Source organism: Atractosteus spatula, chromosome 7 (genome assembly GCF_055471065.1).
Source record: "Atractosteus spatula isolate fAtrSpa1 chromosome 7, fAtrSpa1.hap1, whole genome shotgun sequence".
NCBI lineage: Eukaryota > Metazoa > Chordata > Actinopteri > Semionotiformes > Lepisosteidae > Atractosteus > Atractosteus spatula.
Window position 1 is genome coordinate 38,140,032 of NC_142712.1, and position 21,802 is coordinate 38,161,833.

General features: G+C 38.8%; 1 protein-coding gene across 2 annotated transcripts in view; it reads right to left on the reverse strand.

The window, feature by feature from the left end:
• The window catches only part of tafa5l (TAFA chemokine like family member 5, like), a 78,690-nt gene that overhangs the window by 16,749 nt on the left and 40,139 nt on the right, over positions 1 to 21,802 (reverse strand). Inside the window, exon 5 of one of the 2 annotated variants that reach the window (XM_088921942.1) lies at positions 3,011 to 3,058. The exons of the other annotated variant lie outside the window; for it this stretch is intronic. Within the exon in view, the coding sequence (XP_088778068.1) occupies positions 3,035 to 3,058 (24 nt within the window). The 3' untranslated portion in view covers positions 3,011 to 3,034. The remainder of the gene's footprint in view (positions 1 to 3,010; positions 3,059 to 21,802) is intronic. 2 annotated transcript variants of the gene reach the window in all.

A 21,802-nucleotide genomic window follows, 5' to 3' on the forward strand; every position in this document is an offset into this window, starting at 1 on the left:
TGGCAAAGAAAATGACTGTATTAAAAATGAACAGAGCAATTGTACAGGTTTAGCAGATGTCTGATTGCTGAGCATTGATATCGTTCCAGAAAGAAGAAAAAATGAATCGTGCATTTGGCCAGAAATGTATATTTAATAAAATGAAGAACTATTAAAGAGCCCAGAGAAGAAATATAGTTCCCTTACAATATATTATTGCTTTTTTACACATGTGAGTGCTCTTGGACAGGAATAAAGATACAGGAGGCATTGTCAGGCTCACTCATAAAGTGAAGATTAGTTTGGGGTTCACAAAATGAAGAAGTATCTGTGGGTTTCATGATAAAACTAAGGAATATTTATGTTTAAAATTTATAAGTTTGGCAGAAATATGTATCTTCTCCCATTTTTACATAAATGATTCATACTAGAGATTTGTAAATTTGACATTCTAAACTGCTTGTATGAATCTTTAATAGACTTAAATATGATTTTCCAAATCAGAACAGAATTTCATAAATTTGAAGCTCTGCAAATAAATATTTATGAGCCTTTTTTTCCCCAGCTTTCCTGGTTCCCAGTAATTGCCGGTGATTTATTTGGTTTCGCTTTGTATACGGGAGAAATCAATCTTAGGATTTTCCCTGTGAATACGCATAGTCCGGGTCCAGATTGGAAAAGAAAGCCCTTTTCTTCAGCCATGTAAAACTTGTACACTTTTGCCCTGAAAACCAAGGATCCATCAGCCCTACTAGGTCTTAATAAATCACTCCTAACCCCAGCTTGCCCTGTGAATAATAATTTAATATTCACTATCTGCACTTGCACATTTTGGATGCTCCTTGCATTATAAGTGGTACCATTTTCTTTTTGATTTCTTGTTTCTATTTCAAAACAGCAAGAGTGTGCAAGAAGGATGTGGTATCTCCCCTCAACTGCAGGGAAAGATACTAGTTAAAACTCATGCTTATGGTCTGTATTACTTTGTATGTGCATGCATGGCTGTACATTGTACATGTACAGTACTCATGTTGTGTATGCATGGCAGCATGTATTTGGGTCTGTCTTGAATAATTTAATCTTCACTGTTTAATGGCTTCTTTCTAGTCTGGCCCTGCCCCTGCTTCATATACCCCGGCTGGCTAACGACTGCTTAAAGACCTAGAGCTGACAGATGGCCTGGTCATGACAGGCTCTATGGCGGCAGGACCTCACTGTTCCAGATATATATCATAAAAATACAATTACACAATCATTAGTAATTCAGTAGCCTTTCCAACTGCAAGAGCTCAGCAATCGGGCACAGCAAAGACATTAAAATGACACATTGTAGCCAGCAGGAAAGATGGGAGGCACTCTCTGATTGAGAACAGCAAAAGAGATCTCCTCTCTCTCTTTATATATCTGTCTCCTCTCATGCACACAAACACAAGAGAGAAGCTCACTCTCTGCCGTAACGGGGGGCTGTTTAAGTGGCAGTGACAAATGACCGCAAAATGCGCATTTATCTTATTACTTCCCACCCTGTCCTCTTCCTCACCATCAACCAATCTCAAGAAGTCTGAGCTGCAGTGTTAGCTGCTATTACAGTGCCCATCTGCAAGAGACACTTCTGCTGCACTGCAGAGCAAAAAAATAAGAAACACAGCATGTGGCATTCCGGATTGCTTAATATATGTTAACATGAACATTTCCATGCACAGGAAACGATGCACACTCAGGTTCAGGTTTCCTGTGGAACTCCAGATACTAACTTTTCCAAAGTAATCGGGTGTTTCTGACACAGCCCCCATCATTCAGTCCATCATTTACCTGGGGGTAAACTGCTAACTCCAAACTCCACAGTGCCCTTACTCATTCCTGACAACATGGCAAATATGTTCCTTTTAACAGTGCTTCTGCTAATAACATACACTACTTTAAAATTGCTATAAAAAAGACAAACACCTATATTTTAGAAATGATAACATGTCAACACTGGCTGATATACATACTAATAATTTCCTAGATATTGTTCTTCTACATTAATCATGCACATTTCTGAATTTCATAAAAGGGCACTTAACAGCACTCAGGTCTACAGCTTTTGGGCAGCACAAGCATCCACAACCCCACAGAGTGGAACTGTTCAGTTCTCATGCTTCATCAAATTTATTGGCCACTTAAATGCCCATGCACAACCCTGTGAATTAGAATGAATTCATTATTATTGATATTAATGCAGGTCTGCTTTGGATGCAATTTGAAAACTGAAATGTTTTAAATCAGTTACTATGGCATCTGAAAATAATACTGTAGCCTGCTGCTTCTCCCGGAGAGGCCCAGAAATGCAGCTAAAAAAAACCTTTATGGCACCTGTACCTACGTGTACCTGTACACTGTGTGAAAGTCTTAGTCATTCTGCCCCTACTCTTTTCACTCCATACATGTGCCCTTCTTCCTTACACAATTATATGGAAACCTTATTAGATCTGTATTCTTCAGTGCACAGCCAATTAGGTTAATGAGAAGGAACTACTGAGAATGACTGAAATAGGCCTGATTGGTTAATGTGATGGGTCAGCTATTACAACACCTCATATTGGCTGCTCACGTACAGTATAGATCACCTTCTGTTGCTGTGATCCTGGTTGTGAACACACCGATCTCTGTGAATTAAAGATACCTAACTGACAAACTTTGTTTCTTCTCACTCACTTTAAGTTGTATAGGTAACAAAAGTTGTTCTAAAAGTAGAAAACACTAGTGGAGTGTTTGAGTAAATTGCTGATGCTCACTGTATGCATCTGTTCTAACTCCTAATACAGTATGTCTAAGGCTTTTGCACAGTCTGGTAGTGTACATCTATAAATACACATTATTGCATATATATAATTTCACTTTCTTTTTTTGTTATGTGGCTATGATTTTCAGTTAATCTGTCATTCAATCTAGCTGAATGTGTGCAACAGAACTCATAGGTCTGTCAATAAACACTGGAACAGCAGAAACAAACCAGGACAAGAAGGTAGAAAAGCAGAAAAAGGCTCACCTGCTCTTGGCATATGTGAACACTTTAAGATGGTTCCTTGGGTAAAGGCTAAGGGCAAAACAGAAAACATTAGACATACGTCCCGGTGTTATCATACGGTTTACTGAATGCTAATAGTCTTGAATTATGAGGATAGCTGAACAAATTAATAATTACATTTCTGTAAAAAAAAGCATATAGACCTGGAACAATTTAATACAGTTAATAGAGAAGATATTGGGTGAACTTGGCATACAATTAATTTATCAAATCAAAGTTAGCACTGATTATCCAAAAAGATATCACAATGTCTCTCTCCCCACTGACTGGCAGTGGATGTGGCTGAAGAAATATGTACCATAATTACTTTATAGCTCACCAATCCATGAAGTGCCTTTTTGTGTCTGTCCTTTGTTTGTTTTTTTTCCACAAAATAAGACAGATGTACAAGAAATAGTAAAGAGATTGTGAAATCATTGTTGAGTTCATTTAAAGCAATACCATCAAAAGCAGTGTAATTATATCTGGCTCAACAGCCCACATAAATCTTGTCAGGGCTGATTAAGTTTCATGACGCCCTTCGTCGAAGATGGAAATATTTTGGTTCTTGCGCTCAGAAACACTGCCGCTTTTTTCTCCCAGAGTGCTGGTGCAACGTGTGAGGCTTGAGGAGGGGGTGGGGGTGCGCGTCCTGTGATTACCGCATCACCTGGGGCACCCCGCTGCACGAGCAGGAGAGCTCACTGCTGCTCACTCCCTCCTGCCTGAGATTTAGCACCTCTGCAGAAGGACTTATAAATGTTTAACAGCACACTGGGGAAGCCCTGCGCTCTCAGTTAATAAGCTTTCTGCTTATTCAACAAGGTTTTATTGTTGTGTGTATTGGAAATGAATTAAAAAAGAAAAACCTGCTGGAAACAATTACCATTAACAGTCCTCTTATGTCAGACTAGCCCAGTGCTGTCAGTAATTGGGTTAAACTGTAATGTTAGAAGTGCTATACTAGTATACTGCTAATCATTTACAACTCTGTCTCTCTCCTGGCTGTCTCTCCACCTTTTTGCTCTCATACAATGTTCTAGTGCCAGTCCTTGCTCCCTGTAGCTGCACACACTTCTTTCAATACACCTACTGTATTCTGGCCTACCGCTGTCTTGACCACTCTGTCCACCTCCAGTCCCTCAACACTCCCTATTCCCAGAGTGTCTGTCCCTCCTCTCCTTTCCCACACCTCCAAGCCTGTTCATTCTCGTGCCTTTGTCCACAGTGGTGAAATGAACTACCCAACTGCAATTGGAACTGCTCAGGGCTCAGAGAAAACAAGGACCCAAACCACAAGGCAAACTGATCACATGTCAGGGGATTTCAGGGATCAGGGCCAGTAGTTAATTTTGTTTGCGCTGATACCTGTTCTGTCTGTACTGTATGTTTATTCACATCTAAACGTCTGATTAAGGAATTGAAATAGAATCTAAAATATGGCCAGGTAGCTGACATTTTAGTATCAGTACTCAACATTACTTAAAATATATTTATTTTAACACATTTTTAAAAATATTTCAGTAATAGCACAAAAAAGAAGACTTGGTGCCAGTGCAGTTACATACAGTAACTATCAAAGTACACATAGTACACTATGGTCTCAGAGCTCACTCCATTTCCCTAAACACATTTCAATGCCCATTTTCAATGTTCAACAACTTCAATTAAATATGATTTGATAGATTTGATGAGAGCAAAGCTGGTCACGTTGACTTACTAGATACATAAGATGTACAAACTAAAAACTACTAACATAGGTAAGAGATGTAATTGTCTTCTAAACACAAATGGAAAAAAAACACGTTTGTAGTGCTGCATTTGAAGTGAAATGAAGGCCTCCCTGAGGAGTTTCCACAGACATATTTATTCATGTAACTATAACTTCATTGTATACATATAGATATATACTGTATACACCTTTTATAAACTGTATGCATGAAGTGATTGCATAATATATACCGTTTATATACAGTAATTTAAACTTTTAACCATAAATGTTTTTCGAAAGTATAGATATGTTGAATATTTATTAGATGTTTTTTACCTTGTTTTGATTAATTTGATAATAATAAATCAACTGAATAATAATGTATTCATTAAGAATAATTAATATGCCCCCTTTATCACGAGAACAATGACTCTGTCCTCTGTATGTTGGAGGCTGGACTAAGTCGGAGCACTGTCACAAATCACCTGAGATGTTCACAGCCACAACTGGCAAGACGTTACAGACACAGCTTATTAATGACAATTCACAATCTGGAAGACCACTAGTCGCCTGGCCACGATTGATGGGGAGGTCCAAGTGTGATGATCTATGCAAGAGTATTTAGTCACTAGATAAATTCACTTAGTGATTGATGGCAACCTGGCTGCACGGTGCTAAACTGATCAAGTCCATTTACCTCACTTCCCTTCCTGTGAGATGGCCTGGCATGACTACATTCCACCAGAACAACACATGCCCTCGTGCTGCTCACATAACAACAGCTTTCTTGGCAGATGAGAATATCACAATTATGCTATGGATGTCCAACATCCCAGACCATAGCCACAATGAATGTTTGGGAGATGAGTTGGGTTAACATGGGATCCAGAGCTCACAGACCAGTGAGCAGTCACATACTCGTCCAGGCTATGCGAGAGGAATAGCATAGAATCCCACAAAACTGCATCTGCAATCTGGTGCAAGGCATGTGATATACAAGTACAGCTTGCATTTTTTTCTAACTATGCCCACACACACTACTAACCTGTGACTTTCACTGTACACTCCCTATTGATGACAAATGTTAATCAGCAAAATTTATTTACCAATACCATATCTGTTTAATAATATCTCAGTGCACCCGATATTAAAAAATGAACTGAAAGTATTTTGTAGCGTGGTGAGTCTACATTAAGGTGACTTTTATCTAACAATATATTTGAATAAGTTTGGACATGTTCTTATATGTCAACAAAACTGAAAGGCTTTAAAAACATATTAGAATTGGAACCCTGGCACATATGGCATTTTTAATGTCTCACAGAAACATGTCTATATTTGCAAAACAAATCTAATTGTACCCATTATTTTTACCACCCTTTGGAAATTTAGTCACATAACACACAGACAGACCTCGTACAGTGTTTCAGTAACTGAAGATGGGCTGTTCGACACTTTCCCAGACTAGAACTCTAATTCATGTACTGGTTATTCAATCAATGAACCCCCCACCCCCCTTGGAAACCATCAAAGCTGTTATATTGCACTACAGTTCTGATTATAAAATGGCTTTTTATCATGCCTTGATGTGCTCACATGCTCAAGTTAAAATGGACAGGAGCAAGGGACGGGGTTGGCTATTTTGGAGAGACCACAAAATTAAAGTCCACGGCTTTTCTACAGGGCAAATGCTGAGCTCCTCCTCTCCAAATCAGAAGTACAATGATTATCAGAATACACCCTTGATGAGACACCAGTCCATCACAGGGCAGGAATATGAATGATACAATTAAAGAAAACATATGCCTGATTCAAGATAACAGAAAACATTCAGAGGCCCAGAGAGAGATTTTAAATGTGTCCAAGCAGCTAAACAATTGTACAATTAACGATCTAAGAAAACAGATGGATCAGAGACCCGATGTTACTGTAGTTCTCTAGTAATTTCAACACCTCTACCTTGACTATAGCTATCCTCAGTTCAATAAGACCACTGCAGTACCCGTGGTCTGAGTGTAGCATCAGTAACAACGCCCCTCTCTGGTCTTTCTTTGTATAAAACAGCTTTGGACTCACAGCTAGATTTCCAGGCTATCCCTTTTTGAACGACCTGTCGCCTGTCTGCGCCTGATAAACTCTTTTCAAGGGAGGGCTTCATACTCCATTAGCTAAGAAACTGTTTTGGCCCGGATGACATCAGCTGATAAATGGGATGCGGCTTCTGTGCCAGGTCACAACAAAGGCATATTGCGTTTGCATGTACTCCGCAGAGGGAGCGTGATCCATTAGCGAACAGCCTCGCACAGACTCTGCCCGCCGTGAGGACAGACAGAGAGGGATTTTTTTTTTAACTCGGTTTAGGGAATATTCAGAAAACCCTTGGATAAATCATTTTTGTTGGAGGGGAGTGGGGCAGCATTAAAAAAGCAACTTGGAAAATAAATAACTGTGATGTTTGAGTGAAGAGGACAATGGGACTGTGACATTTAAATTCACAAATGCTGTACCTAAGCTCAGCAGAGGAGAGAATATTCACATTCTGATGCTGCAGTCAGCTGCCTGCCCACACTGAACCTATCTGAGATAATGTTTTACAAACACTCACAATATGCTGATCAGCTGTCCATTTGCTCTTTTGTGTGTCATCTAAATGCTAAGAACTTGCACTGCATTGTTAAAATGGGAAAAAAAGGCCACATGGTGTATAATGTATTAAAAACCACATTAACAAACAATAAAAGTCTTAACAGGCACTGGCATCTGATTTGATTTTTGAGATGCAATATTCTTTGAACACTTCAGCACCGTGTGAGCAGAATTACAAGATGCGTTTTTCTATTGTTTCTGAAAAAAGGGCGACGACTTTAACTTCTTTCTTCTTCGAAAGGCATGTGACTACACGGACGCCGCTATGATAACAGAATAACCATTTGTGCCAGAGGCTTAAGCCCAATGAGGTTTAATAAAAAACAAAATGCTCTTAAAACTGCCACTGGAACTGCTTCCATTATGAATAAAAACTCAAGAAAGGCTTATACAAACGAGGAAGGCAACTGGTAAACTTCATTACCAATATTAAAGCCCTCATATACTGTAGTATGTTCAGTTTTCAACCAAAGTGCTGTAGCAGTTCAAGCAATGGTCAAAAGTTGGGTATTATATAAAAGCTTTGGTTGTTTTTTTTGTTTGTTTCCACAGAAGTATCAACATAACTCAAAACGAGAAGCTGACACGGAGTCTAAACCGTTATGATTGAGAGTGCAAATTCCCCAAATTTGAACAGAGCAGGTTGTACTCTACAGTATGTGTCACTCTCTGGCTGAACGCATAGGCACTCTGACTCATGAGGGCCTTTATTTTAATGCAAACATGCATGGATCAGTGCCCAAATTATTGCACAGCTCCCTGGTGTTCAGTGTGTGGGATGTCATTATCTCTAATGAACTGTGTTCTTCCTGGATTACTGCTTCCAGAGGTGGAAATTGCTGCAGTCACCTGTCTACAGCAGTAACATCAGCCAAAGACCACCTGTACATTTCAGATTCATTCCTAAGAGTTTAAAATGTGATGGGTTTCAAAATGCATTTTTTAGAAACATATATACTAAATACATGAAAATATGTAAATTAAGAAAGGGACAAATAATAATAAACCATCAAAGAAACAATTGTAGGTGTATTAAAATGGACTGTAGTGCAATTTTCATTACAGAGTGCACTCTTGTAGGAACCTGTATTGCTCGTAATTACAGGCAGGATGGGATGAAATTAAATTGCCTCTTTTTTGGGGAGTAAAAAAAAGACCACAAAGATTATCCTTTCATCTCTTGCTTTCCTGCTCAGATTTGGATCTCTTACAAGTCACTATTTCTCCAATAGAAATGCAATCCTGGGCATGATCTTTTCACTTTGGTCTTTTCACAAACCCATCTGACAGACTTGTCAGCATCAGGCATTTGTATTTTTGTACGACAGTGAAGATGAACAACTCAGAGTGTAGGAATCCAACTTAAGTTCCTATCGTGGATCATCTTATTTATGAGCTTGCAGACTCTTTTGTAAACAGTATCGATGAAGCATATGTTTGTGCTTAATGATATTGAAGGCTCCACGTTGAACTATGGAATATTTGCTCTAAATAAGTTTATGCCCCGTATATCCAGATGCAAAACCTACAAGAGATCTAATACCTGTACAATGGGAGTACAGTTTGCTTCTCTAAGGTTATTTTCACACTGTGGAGAGGAGTGAAATTATTCAGCTTCTATTCAAACACAAACACTGTATGACCGCCAAAGGTTGGGTGTAAACAGCTGGCTCTTAATGTGAGAAAGGAAAACTATTTAAAGTTAAGTTTTGGAACTAAAATAAATTACTATGCAACATGTATATTTAATCTTTAAATTGTTGTGTAATTGCAATTAAATGGTCTCAGAATAATCCAAAATGACAGTATATATAGTTAAAATGATCTTGCATGTTTTGTATTTAAACATTTCTTTAACGGTTGCCTATTTGTAATTTGCTGTCACCTTTAGCAAATTAAAATATCACCATCATTTGCATAGATTAGTTCCCTGAAGGATCAGCTGTTCATACAATCTTATCAGTGGAAACCTTCCTTGGCTGAAAGCTAATAGACCAAATTATTTAATCACTTTCCATTTTAAGCATTAATTGATTTCATATTTTAGGCTAGTGGAAAAAAAAGTGTCTCAAAAGCCATCTTCACTCAACCAAGTTATGACAGCACGGTGCCAACTCTGAAGCATCATACTGTATTTTATTTAGGCTCAGAACATTCAACATCCATTTCCTTTCAGAAAATTAAAGAAATTGAAAACTCAGATGGGCACAGCACTTAAGCCACATAGTTACATCATATATTTGTGTTCCCTGCTGGGACTTGAACAGCACACCCTTTCTTCTAAAGACTACGGTATGCATTGCCTCAATAATATGTGAGATTTACATTCCACTAGGAACTCCTGCAATCTCCTGCCTACTACGGGGTTACACTGGGCAATTAACAGAACTAAAAATAAAACACATTTTAAAAATGCTACCACACCTTCCTCCTCAGTAAACAATGGGTGCCATCTTATTTATTTCCTTGGTTTCTGTTGCCGTGGCAATAACCAGATGCCCAAGGGATACTTGATCCTTACAGACACCTTTGTGTGAAAGAGACATGGTGGCATGGCAGCATAAATGTGGCACATGAACAATCTTGTTTTCATTGTTTTCTTGTTTAAAGGTTTTATACATCTCTAAAGACAAACATTTGTGCTCATCGGTAAATCTAAAACCAGCCAGCAACCTTAGAAGAGACCCACATCTTCAGCTTTGACTCACTGGAATCTATATGAGTTCCAAGAATGGAAATTGTTTAATACATTAGAAAAAGAGAGGCTCATTGAAGTAATTATCTTCAATTAAAAATATCAGTATGAATCCTGGAATGTGTTATTAATCAAGCTAGCAAATGACAATGTGTCAGCGGAAATCCTATTCACCCAATGCAAGGAGACCTGGTAAGCTGGACCAAGCCCTTGACTTTGAAGACAATCTTGGTGTTTTAGCTATTCAACTGCATCTGCCTGCGAAGAAGCAGGATGGCGCTGAGCCCCAGAGCACCTATGAGGGCTTTCTGTGGAATTTACATTTGAAGAAGAGATACACTTTGCTAAGGTGCATTTCCTGAGCAGAATACTATGTGTAATATGGCTTTCATAGAAGCAGACAATGGAGAGGCATACAAAACCAAAATAATGATTATGTTTTTCACTGTGTTTAAAAGATGTGTTAGAGACCATAATTAAACAAAGGGATCCATTTTCAGATTGTGGCCATTGTTTGTTTTTCATTTTCCCCATTTTAATGAAACATTAAAATGTTAATAATAATAATAATAATAATAATAATAATAATAGTATTGTGATTATTAGTGTTATTATTATTAAATATGATATAATAATTATTATTATTATTATTGTTGTTGTTGTTGTTGTTGTTGTTGTCGTCTTTTCTAACTCTTTTATCTAATTCAGGGTGGGTGGATTCCAGGAATCTGCCTCCACATTCTTCTCAGTTACACATTATGAGGGTCTTCTATACAGTACTGGAAAGGTGTAAGTTAAATGTTTGGCAATTGCATTTTTTATCACAAGAAAAAAAATCATGAGTCTTCAAACAGTCTCAGGCTCCAATGTCAGCACAACAGAAGCCAGATAGCCCCAAAGTGATGTGGAGTCTTTTGACAGCAGGTATCTTTGGATGGAAGACAGGAATAGCTTGGCAGGTAGACGCCGTTATCCTCAGAAGAGGAATAGAATCCAAGAGAACTTCAGGAAGACAGCACTGTGAACACTGAAACACACTGAAAGTGCTTAAGATGACAGACTGGGTTTCTTTAAATAGCATTGTGCTGTTTACACAGGTCTGAAACTCACTGTGCAGAGGCACTGTAAGTGCTGTAACTTTAACTGTAATGTTAAAGGGGAAATCTGGTCCAAAACTAAACTAAAATGCAAACTACTGTATACCAAACTGCAGTGCACATCAGTACAGTGCAGTCTCCTGGGTCACAATAAACCATCACTTGTATTGATGTCATAGACCAACGGTATCCTTTGACACACTAAAAGGTGAATGTGGTAGCACCAGCCTGAGACTATGAGCAACAGAGGACAAACATAGATTCATAAATGATTAATCACCAGTCACTAATCTGTAAACACCAGGTGGTAATACTCTGCATTCAGAAATGTAATCTAAGGCCTTTCATCCTTGATCGCTAAAAAACTATATATAGTAAAGTTAGCAAGGGGGCAGGTGTACAGTATATACTGTATTTACATGTGCTATTAAAAATGTTCGCAACAAAATACATTGTACAATGAAACAGTACAATGAAAAAGCAATGAAATATACTACCAAATTCAAAACTTTTGTATAGGTTGTGTTCTAAATATTTTTTTCATTAAAATTAAGTTCCATCTGTTTATCCATTATCAGAATGGTGAGGGTTATACAGTAGTAACCCAAAGCCTATTCTGGAACACCAAGTCACAGGGAACACATACAGTACAGACCCATACAGCAAGAGCACATTTTGGAGACAATTTGGATATATCAAGTCAAAGCATGTCTTTGGGAAGTGGGAAGAAATTGAAGCACCAGTAGAAAACCCAAGTGAACATGGAGACAACATCCAAGACCAGGGCTATTAGGTTTCAAAATCCAAAATTTCACACAGAAGTCTCCCAAATCCCAATGAAACCTGGGACCTAAGAGCTATGAAGCTGTGTACTGTAGCTGCCACAACAGTTCCTTCATTGTTAATTGAGTGCTACACAGTTACCACATACATAAAATCCCAAGCAGGCAATTTAGTAACTGTACTGAGAATTTATAGATTATTCATGCCTATGAGTATTCGTACTGAGATTCCACAAAATAATTAAGTTGCCAATTTTAAAAGCAGTGTGGGAGAGCACTATAAACTTACAGGTTGTGGATTTGAATCGCAGGTGGTGAGTTGTTGTATTGTCGAGCAAGGAACTTCATTCAGATTGCCCCAGTAAAATACCAGTCACATAAACTGGCATAATTGTAAGAATGGATAAAAGAGTCAGCTTAATAAATTGATAACGGAAATTAAAATCACCTAATTCCTTCTGCTGCTTGAAATGTTTGATTATTTCATGACCATAACTGGTTGGTGATCCTGCCCAGCCTCTGTTGATGTCCCTCCCTTCTGGTAAGCAGTGTAGGTCTATCAAGACAAGAAGTGAGATGCATGAACTTTGCACTTTAATTTTGCATGGCTCATTGTTATTTATCTTATTACTGGTGTGCGTTGAAGATGGTGCGTGAACGTGTTTTGTGGATGCATTCCTTTATTGGCTTTATGTTGTATATTTGTATTATACTGTATGTCTTTAATTGCATGGTCTCACTTAACCAAAGTCCACAAAATTAGTTGTTATGGCAATAAAGTATTAAACATGATAGACATACAAGTTAAGAATAATTTGCCTGGCTTGCCCAAGGCTTTTTTGTGAGTCTCTTGAAGACTCAAAAATGTTTGATGAAGTAATTTCTCATTTCTCCACCTGATCTGCTGCATAGTTGGGCTGCTGGTGCATAGTGGCAGTCACGTGTTAGCCTTTCATCCTAAAAGATGAAAAGCGCAGTACAAATGCACTGAATTAATATTAACAATACAATATTTACTGCGTGTTTGGGCAGGCTCTTTGTTCTCATTTGTATTTCAGAAATGCGAATCTTATTAATAAACAATACCAGCAACAAAATGGAAAGTGTCAAACATAAAAATATTAATCTTAGTGTGTTGCTGGAGAGATAAAAATGCAGATCTGATGATACCTCTGAGAGCAACAAATTGCTTGGCAGCTGAAAGAATGAATGCTCATGTTTATTGTAAAGATATTACTGTCTGGTTACTGAACTTTATTAAGGAATATTCACAAGATCCAACATCTATATACTTTGATGTGTAATTGAACATATTTGTGTATATTCCAACAAGATTTAGTCTGTACAACACATTGTCTAACTTTACTAGCATTTAACTTAATTATTTCTGCACAGATCCTTTAGTGCATCCCCAGCTTACAACAATGAACTCAGTACAAGTGCTGGTACATACTGTATGCAAGGCATCTTTCCATTGCTCAGGACTGTGTCAGTACAGAGGTGTTCTGGAGCATGCAGATGTTTGATTTTTGTTTCTCACTGGATTTCCCCCTTAAAGCCAAAAGTGAGAACATGTCATTCCTGGCTTTGTGCCTCTCACACCTGGAATTCACATTCCATGCATTCACCAGCTGAAAAGGAAAAAAAGTCTTCCTTTTCTAGCAGACATAACTTTTCTGTTAAAATTTGAACAAATAACCATTAGACCAATTTATACTGTATGTAGACTAGCAGTGGTACATAAATGTATTTTACAACAACCTTATTTGCTGAAGTTTCTAAACCCACAGTGAGTGGTGCCATCAGTAGAATTCCAGAATAATCCACAGTCAGCGGTGCCCCCAGTAGAATTCCAGAATAACCCACAATGAGCGATACCCCAATAGAAATCCGGAATAACCCACAGTGCGCGCTGCCACCAGTGGAATTCTGGAATAACCCACAGAAAGCAGAGCAATGTCCTGCTTATGATCATTAAATTCACAACACACTGAAAGACTAGAGAAGAGTCTAAGAGCCTCCCCCAACACACGCACACTGTGTTAACAACCCCTCTGATCTGCAGTAGCACAGCCTAGGAGACTGGGTGACAGGCTGTTTAAAAGAACTTGAAACACACCTTTAAAAAGTGGCAGTTCAAAGGGAGAAAATGCTATGACATCAAGTGAGAGCAGACTAAACTACCTAAATGACAAGCAAGGACTCCTTTGATGATTCAGACCTGTCAAGAAGATGACAGAAAATTTGCTAAAAGGTGAAAAGAAGTGGGGAAGAGAAGAGGAGAGCAAAGAGGGAGAGCATTATTTAGCACAGAGAGGTGCCCTGGGATTCTTCTGTCACATAAATAAATTAACCTAGAAAAAAAAAGATTAGAAAAAATAAGAGGCAACATCAAGGACAGATATGACTTCAGTCAAACAATGAATAAATGCAAAGATCCGATTGTAGCAAAATAAATGACCCCTCTACATTTAAAATCACCCACTTACGGGGATGGTAACTTGGAGAACCAATGACCGTAGAGAGGAGTACAGCCAGGGGTCCCTGGTTACAAGGAACACAAATATAGTCTCTGCTGGTACTTTGGCTCTCAACGAGGGGCAGCTGCACAAAGACCACACAGAGACCCACCAATGGACAAAGAGCAGCACTAATGAATGTTAAGCCTGTGGAGGCTTAATAATGACATAATTACATAATAATTACATACTTTAAGCCAATTGTTGGATTTTATTTTCTTTTTTAAAGGTTGTTATGCACAAAGAAAAAAGGTTTTGGCTCCTTTTTTAAAGTTACACTTTACAAGTTGACTGTGGTCCGGAGCCACATTATCAACTAATGTATTCGACCCATTGGTTTTCTGCAAGCCTTCCAGTCAAGATTTCCTTAAAGGGAGAAGAAATAGTAGTCTATGAAAATTTTTCAATGTCGGTGGGATGCGGGTGATGTCGTCATTTCGCAGAATTATGACAGCTCTCTTTATTCCTACTGTCACCTAAGTATCAATATACAACACTGAATATGTTCTAGTAGGTAGCTGCAGATGCATGCCTACTGTAGGTTGCAAAGGAACAAGTAAAGGTTAACTACATGCTGAAAAGAAAAGAGACACAGTGGCTGTGGAGCCTTCTTCAGGTGAAATGTGGTGTCTCTTTTTTTTTCAGCATGGAATAAACCTTTACTTGTTCCTTTACAACACTGGATGATGTGACCTTGTAAAATTCCCAGCAAAGCTCAATGGAAAATAATGAGCTTTAATTCCGAAGTGGCTGACTTTATTTTGCGACGGTTCTATGTTTTATGAAAAAATGCATATACTTTGCATATATATACTTATGTAAAGTAATTTCCATTCTTATCTACTTCATTTGTAATACATTGAGCCAGTTGACAGATATACACTTCAAGCCCACGATGTCCTTCAGGAGAGCTTCAATTCGCCAAAGGAGTGTGACAGCTTTCAGTGACAGTGATGTCCCCAGCATGTCATGGACTTTGCTGTTAGTAAACTGAGCAATCTTCTCACTAATTCTGACCCCCACCCACCATGAACGGTTATTTACCAATTGGTGCGGCACCTTGCTCAGAGCTGGGGCTACTGAAAAAAACTGGAAAAAAAAACAGAAATAGAAATATTCCATCCTTACTTTTCCAAACTGTGTGAAATTAAAGATAACGCAACTAAGACTTAGAAACAGAACATTTTAAATAGCAGGCAAGTAACAATAGGTAACCAAGAAAGATTTATATATTTATAATTACTGGTGCAGATAATAGCTGCTTTTAAAATGTATAGTCCCTGTTGTTTTGTGACAAGTAATCAAGTATTGATCTCTGCTGATTCATAGACCTGCAGAGAGACACTAACGTTCCCAATCGAACCAGGTTTTTATTGCCATAAAGTGCCACAAACACAGTGTGGATGATGTGTCAACAGTTCAATGTGTTTAGCTATTGTATCTTAAGTGTCTGCCTAGCACATTGGAATGATAATTAATAAACAATCAATGGCAGGCTGGACAGTTTGAGTGAAGTGCAAGGCTAGGTGCTCTTTTCCTGATAAACAGGTGTCACTTTTGTCTGCCACAGATCTGTGTATCCAAAAGATGCTGAAATCAAGCAAAACTCTATGAATAAATCCATAATAAATGGCAAATAATGTCAAGATCCAAGTTAAATCCTCCTTCCCTTGCAAATTCAGAGCTGGCAAAAAACCTTGAGAAAAGCCAACACTGGTGTACAAACAGGATGTGACCTTAAATTTAAATCAGCAGATTTAAAGATTATAAAGCAGATTATAAAACATTCCTCCTGTTTTTAAAGTCTCCAGTTCCTTCTTTGAACACTTTGCCTTTGTCAAGTTCTGAAAGTTTAAAAATGCATGATCAACTGACTCAAGACACACTAAGCTCAGTTACAGTTAAAACTAAAATTTGTCTGACCACAAACACAGACGGTCTGTACTACAAGACTACATCACTGACTCCACATATTTCCAAACTGTCACCCCTTTTAGATCCACCAGGGTCCTCTATAAAGCATTTAACAATGCTAAAAGACATCCTAGATCTTTACATAAAGATTAAAAAATTATATATTTCTTTGGCTGTGAGATGTTGCAATTCCTTTACTGTGAAATGAACAAAACAATCAAGTACAGAATAGAAAAGCAATCAGCCAACGTATGGAGTGATACATTCATTTCCATTGATTCAAAGGGGGGTTAAGGCTCACAATCCAAAGAGCTTCGGATTGGCAGGGACTTGAAAAAGGTCACTCGTAATAAAGGCAGCTCGTCCCCGGCGCTGCTGTTGCAGAGTGCAAATGAAAATGATTCAGTCTTAATGGGACTCATTTTGGAAATGGCAGGCATCTCTATCTCCCACAACACCCCCCACACCCCCAGCTTGCTCTGTGATGGCCAGCACTCTTCTTATTAAGAAGGCCATGAAGACGAAAAGAAGACAAGAACAGAAGAGGAAAAGGAGCAGGGGTGCTGAGGCACCATGCCGATTATCTTAAGTCATTACGCACAGAAGGGAAGGGGAGCAAGAGAGCCCAAACAACCTTTTTCATTACTTAATATTATATCCCATTACCTTTGCACTTGTCTGTAGTTACATCTACTTCATATTAGCTGCCAGAGCATCAGCTCTAGAGAATACAAGCTTTGAACCTTTCAGCCGTGCACTAGTGAAGACAAATTGCGGCCGTGTTTCAGCTCCTGTGAGTGATCTATATTAATAGCTGGCGAATGTTCAATACACTGTGCATATGTAAACTCTATTAACAAGGTCAGCTCCCCATGTATCCACTGGCACTGTGCTCTGCCGAGATTCGGGAGTTCTTTATTTAGAAGGGTTGCAGGTGCAAGAATGTGTACTGAATTGTCACTGTACTGGAAATAAACATTGGTGCTCTTCTCTCTCCCATCAGACATATACCCTCAGAAAAAAAGGAATATTTGGCCTGCTCATGATAATAATCATTAAATAAGTTGCTTAGCTGATAGTTTTATGCAAACACACTTAACAAGGACTACAGAGTAGAAAAGTAACTGCAGCTGCTGCAAAGTCACTTAGAGGAAGGCTTTGGTTTAATGTTTCTTGCAAGCAGCAAAGCAGGAAGCAGAGCAACGCAACATGTCAGAGGCAGAGCCAGAGTTCAAATCAGGAACCTTTCCAGGTAAGAAGCTTTTTTGAAATCATCTGATCATCTATTCTGACCTTGAGAATCTAACAAAATGGGGGCCTTTACAGTAAGACTCATACAGAGCCCAAGTCAGAATCACTCCAATCCTCAAGGGCTGAAGCAGTCTATGGTTTTCATTCTGCCACAGATCTTAATTGCTCCCCTGAACTTATTATTTGGATAAGACATCTTCTTATCCATGTTTAGATCTTCTTCGTATGCAAAGAAGCCGTAAGAACTGCAAAAACTGCAACTGAGTTGTCCACCTCTGACTTAGATTACAGGATGGAAATGAAGGACCTCACAGGCTGAAGGGAGAGCTGTAGGTGTGGGGAAACTACAAAAGGGTCAACAAGCCTCCTTAAAGCAGCAGAAAGATACTAACTTCTGAATAAAACAATGCAGTTTTACTAAATTAAGATCTGCGACACAATTATCCTATAGAGGTACAATAACAGAAAAATAAATATTTTGTATAGTAAATATTAGCATATGTTGTATTTACTTTTTGATGCTGGTTGCTGTTTCATTTGCTAATACGATAAAGTGAGCAGCTTTTGTACAGTAAATGATGTAACAATTATATTACATTACAGATTAATCCTATTTCATAATGACTCCCCTAAACGAATCACTAACACTGATCAGCTGTTCACTCTTATTACTGATAAGAAAACTGAACAACTGTATTTCAGTAGGAGTTTAAACCAGAAATTACATACTGCTCATTGCTCAGCAATTTACATCGCCGTAAAAGTGTAATATTTAATAAGCTTACATCATTCTGTTTAAAGCAATTTTAAAATCCTGTCCTTTTTAAATGTGTCCATTGTGAACATTGTTTATAAGGACCAAAAAAACTTTTTGATTACCAGCAATGAAACAGGTTCTCAGGGGTGACAAATGGAAATAATGATCAATGGCACATAAGGTTGAGAATAGGAGGCTCTTCGTTACACAAAGGGTGATGGGTATCTGGAACAAGCTGGCCAGTCACATTCCTAAAGTTTATACCAAGAGATCTTTCATGAAATGGCTGAGATCCCATGACCAATTACCTATCAGTAACCAAGCAACCAAGATGATCAGGATCATCTGTTCTTGTCTGTAACCCTTCTTACTTTCTTGCACTCTAAGAGAAGAGCTGCAGGTGATCAGGATTTAATAACACAGCTGAGCTCACAACATCCCTGATCAAAATGAAATTGCCTTAGTTCTTTAAAAAGTGTTTAGTAAAACCTGCCAGATTCCAATTTTCTGCGACTCCAACTTGTAAAATAGAAGCTTAATTTAAAAGAAAAATATTAAAACACATAAACAGAACCATTGTATAAAAAAATGCACAGCAAGTGTCCAACAATGTCTGCAATGATAAAGGAGAAATGTTGCTTTCTCAGAATGAGATGGAGCCTTTTTTCAAACAACTACATCTGTATACCCTTCCATTTCCATTCATTGACTTAAAATTTACTGAGTTCTCTTGGAATGACAACACCCAAGACAAAAGCGTCATGGAGTGAAATTGTGGCTTAACCCGCTTGGCTAAGGGCTGGCCTCCCGGCCATAGGACAAGGAGACCAGGACCCCCATGCAGGGTGACCAAGGGGCAGCTGCAGAGGTGGAGACAGGGTGGAGGTGGGATGCAAGAGACATGCAAGAGAGAGAGATAGGGATCTTGTAGGTATTAATAGCGTTTAGGAGAGGAATGGATTGTCAGGAGCGATGGCTAATTAATGCCAGCTGAGTCTGATTGAACTTGGCTGTTGTCATCCGTCCCCAACTTTCGTTATAAAATCCATTCAAAAATAAAAAAGGCACTGAAATATCATGGAAAGGCCGGAGCATGCCACGCATGTCTGGACCGGATACACAATTTGTGCCTTAAACAGAGAGACTGAATGGACAGTCCCACCCTCCTCTACCTTCGGATGGTGATACTGACAGAGCACTCTCCAGATACTTGCTACCAGAACCCCATTTTGTATCACTACTGCTATGTTCCATCATTTTTGTAGCCAAGGATGATGAACATGCAGTGGTGAAATCTTAACTTCAGCTGGGCTCCTCTTTCTAGTGTTGGATTGTTGCAGTATCGATCACACCACTCAGGATGTTCCCCCTTGCTATCGCTCAGCCCAGGGTCTGGGACTTGGGACTGCCCAATAAATTCAGAAAAGGAAGGGAAGAGGAGTGAGGGAGTAGACGAATGTTGCATGATTAAGACAATATTCTCCAAAGCCTTTTAAAATCCCTGACATTGATCTTTTAAAAAGACAAACAACCAACTCCATATCTGCATATAGAAAATCAATACCTTCATCCTCTGAGGCCAATAATATCCCTTACCAATTTCTCTTTCTTTTCCAATACACTCTATTTTATTTATATACAGTATATTTATATAATTATCATGATCTTCAGCATGTGTTAAATCCCAGCAAGATAGAGTCACCCAAGATTCTTCCCTGAACCTCCGTATATATTGATCCTACACAACTAGTACTGTATAAACATCCACCTTTTCTATGAACATCTGTGACAGGCCCTGCATGACACTCAAATCCAAGCTTCTGCTGCTAGTGTGTCTGTTCTCTGTTTTACTTGGTTGTTCCCCTAGGTACCTGTACATACAGTATCTCATTGTCTTGACAACAAATTTTGTTCTAGAGAAATATATGTATTGTATGAGTCAGTGAAAACATTAAAGCCGAAATATCTAATCAGCTCTTTGACATTTAGTAAAATATTTAGAGATTTTGCGAAATCCTGGTTCCATATTCTTACACTAACATATAAAAGTCACATATTAAATTAACAAAACCTAACTGGACAGCTATGTGATTTTGACACATGGTGGACTTTGTTAACCAGTTACGACGTTAGACATTATCATTATCTGAAATATAAAAATGTAAATTAAAGATGAGCATGGGGCTAAATTCCTATGGATAATGCCAGATGCATGACTTGACACACATGTCTACTGCATGATCTCCCGTACACAGCTTCTTCCAGCGTGTCAGTGTGGAAACAGCTGTACAGGAGCCACCTGTTCACGTGTCAACAAGGGCAGAGGGCCCTGAGGAGAGGACCCCAGTGATCAGGGATGCTGTGTCCCCATATCCCTGACAGTATGGTGCTGCCTGCTCTCTGCCTTAGCACAACAGGATTTATAATCGTCATGTCTCAGGAGCCTGACAGCATGCTACAAAGACAAGTCTTCTGGTTATTGATCTGCTGTGCATTGCTTTTCAGGAGCCAGCTACGACTGTGCAGCTGAGGAGTGCTGAAATTCCTGGCCCTGTCTCTCCCACTGCCTGCCAGTATACAACACAAGTAGACAGTCCCCCATCCTCACTTTCATACTCACATACACTTGGCCACAGCTGCACACGGCAGTATTTTACTGTCCCAGACACACATCTGATAACACTCAAAGACCACCCCCCCCTCCACCTTCCACCCATAATGCTGCTTTTGAATTTCTGAATCAGGGAATCACAGCGCCAACCCAAAGAAAAATCATTATTCATTAATTCAATTAAAATAAAACATGATTACAATTATTACCCATGAATTTCAATGTCGACTGACTGTGATTAAGAAGCGTTAAGGACAGATGTCATCTTCAGTTCTTTTTCTAATTGTTCAAAAATTATATAATAATAACAACCTTCCACAAAAAAGTCTTACATTTGGAAATAGTCAAATATCAAGTACAGAGGTTATTCTTGCTTTTCTTTTTTGGATGTGTAAAGCTACAGGTCAAACAAATACAAAATCTGCTCAAAAACTGAAAAAAGAAATGAGCAAGTCAGAGCTCTTTTCATCCTGGGGCACTTGCACCCAAACAGTGCAGACCAGGAATAATACAGCACATCGACACACTCCAAGAGATATCCCTTGGAAGGAAGCTCATTAGCAAGAGTAGATACTGGAGAAAGGGAACATGACAGAAGATCTGAAAACCTGCACTGTTATATTTCCAGCTCTTCAGCTAAGCAGACGGAGACTGTGACCCCAGTCGTTCGAAGGGTGCAGAATAATTTCAACCAGAGCTAGAGGAAGCAGCAAGCTCTGGAACAACCTGCCAGTGAACAACCTTGCTCTGAAAAGAATGAGACAATAGGAACAATGTTCTAACACCTGTCT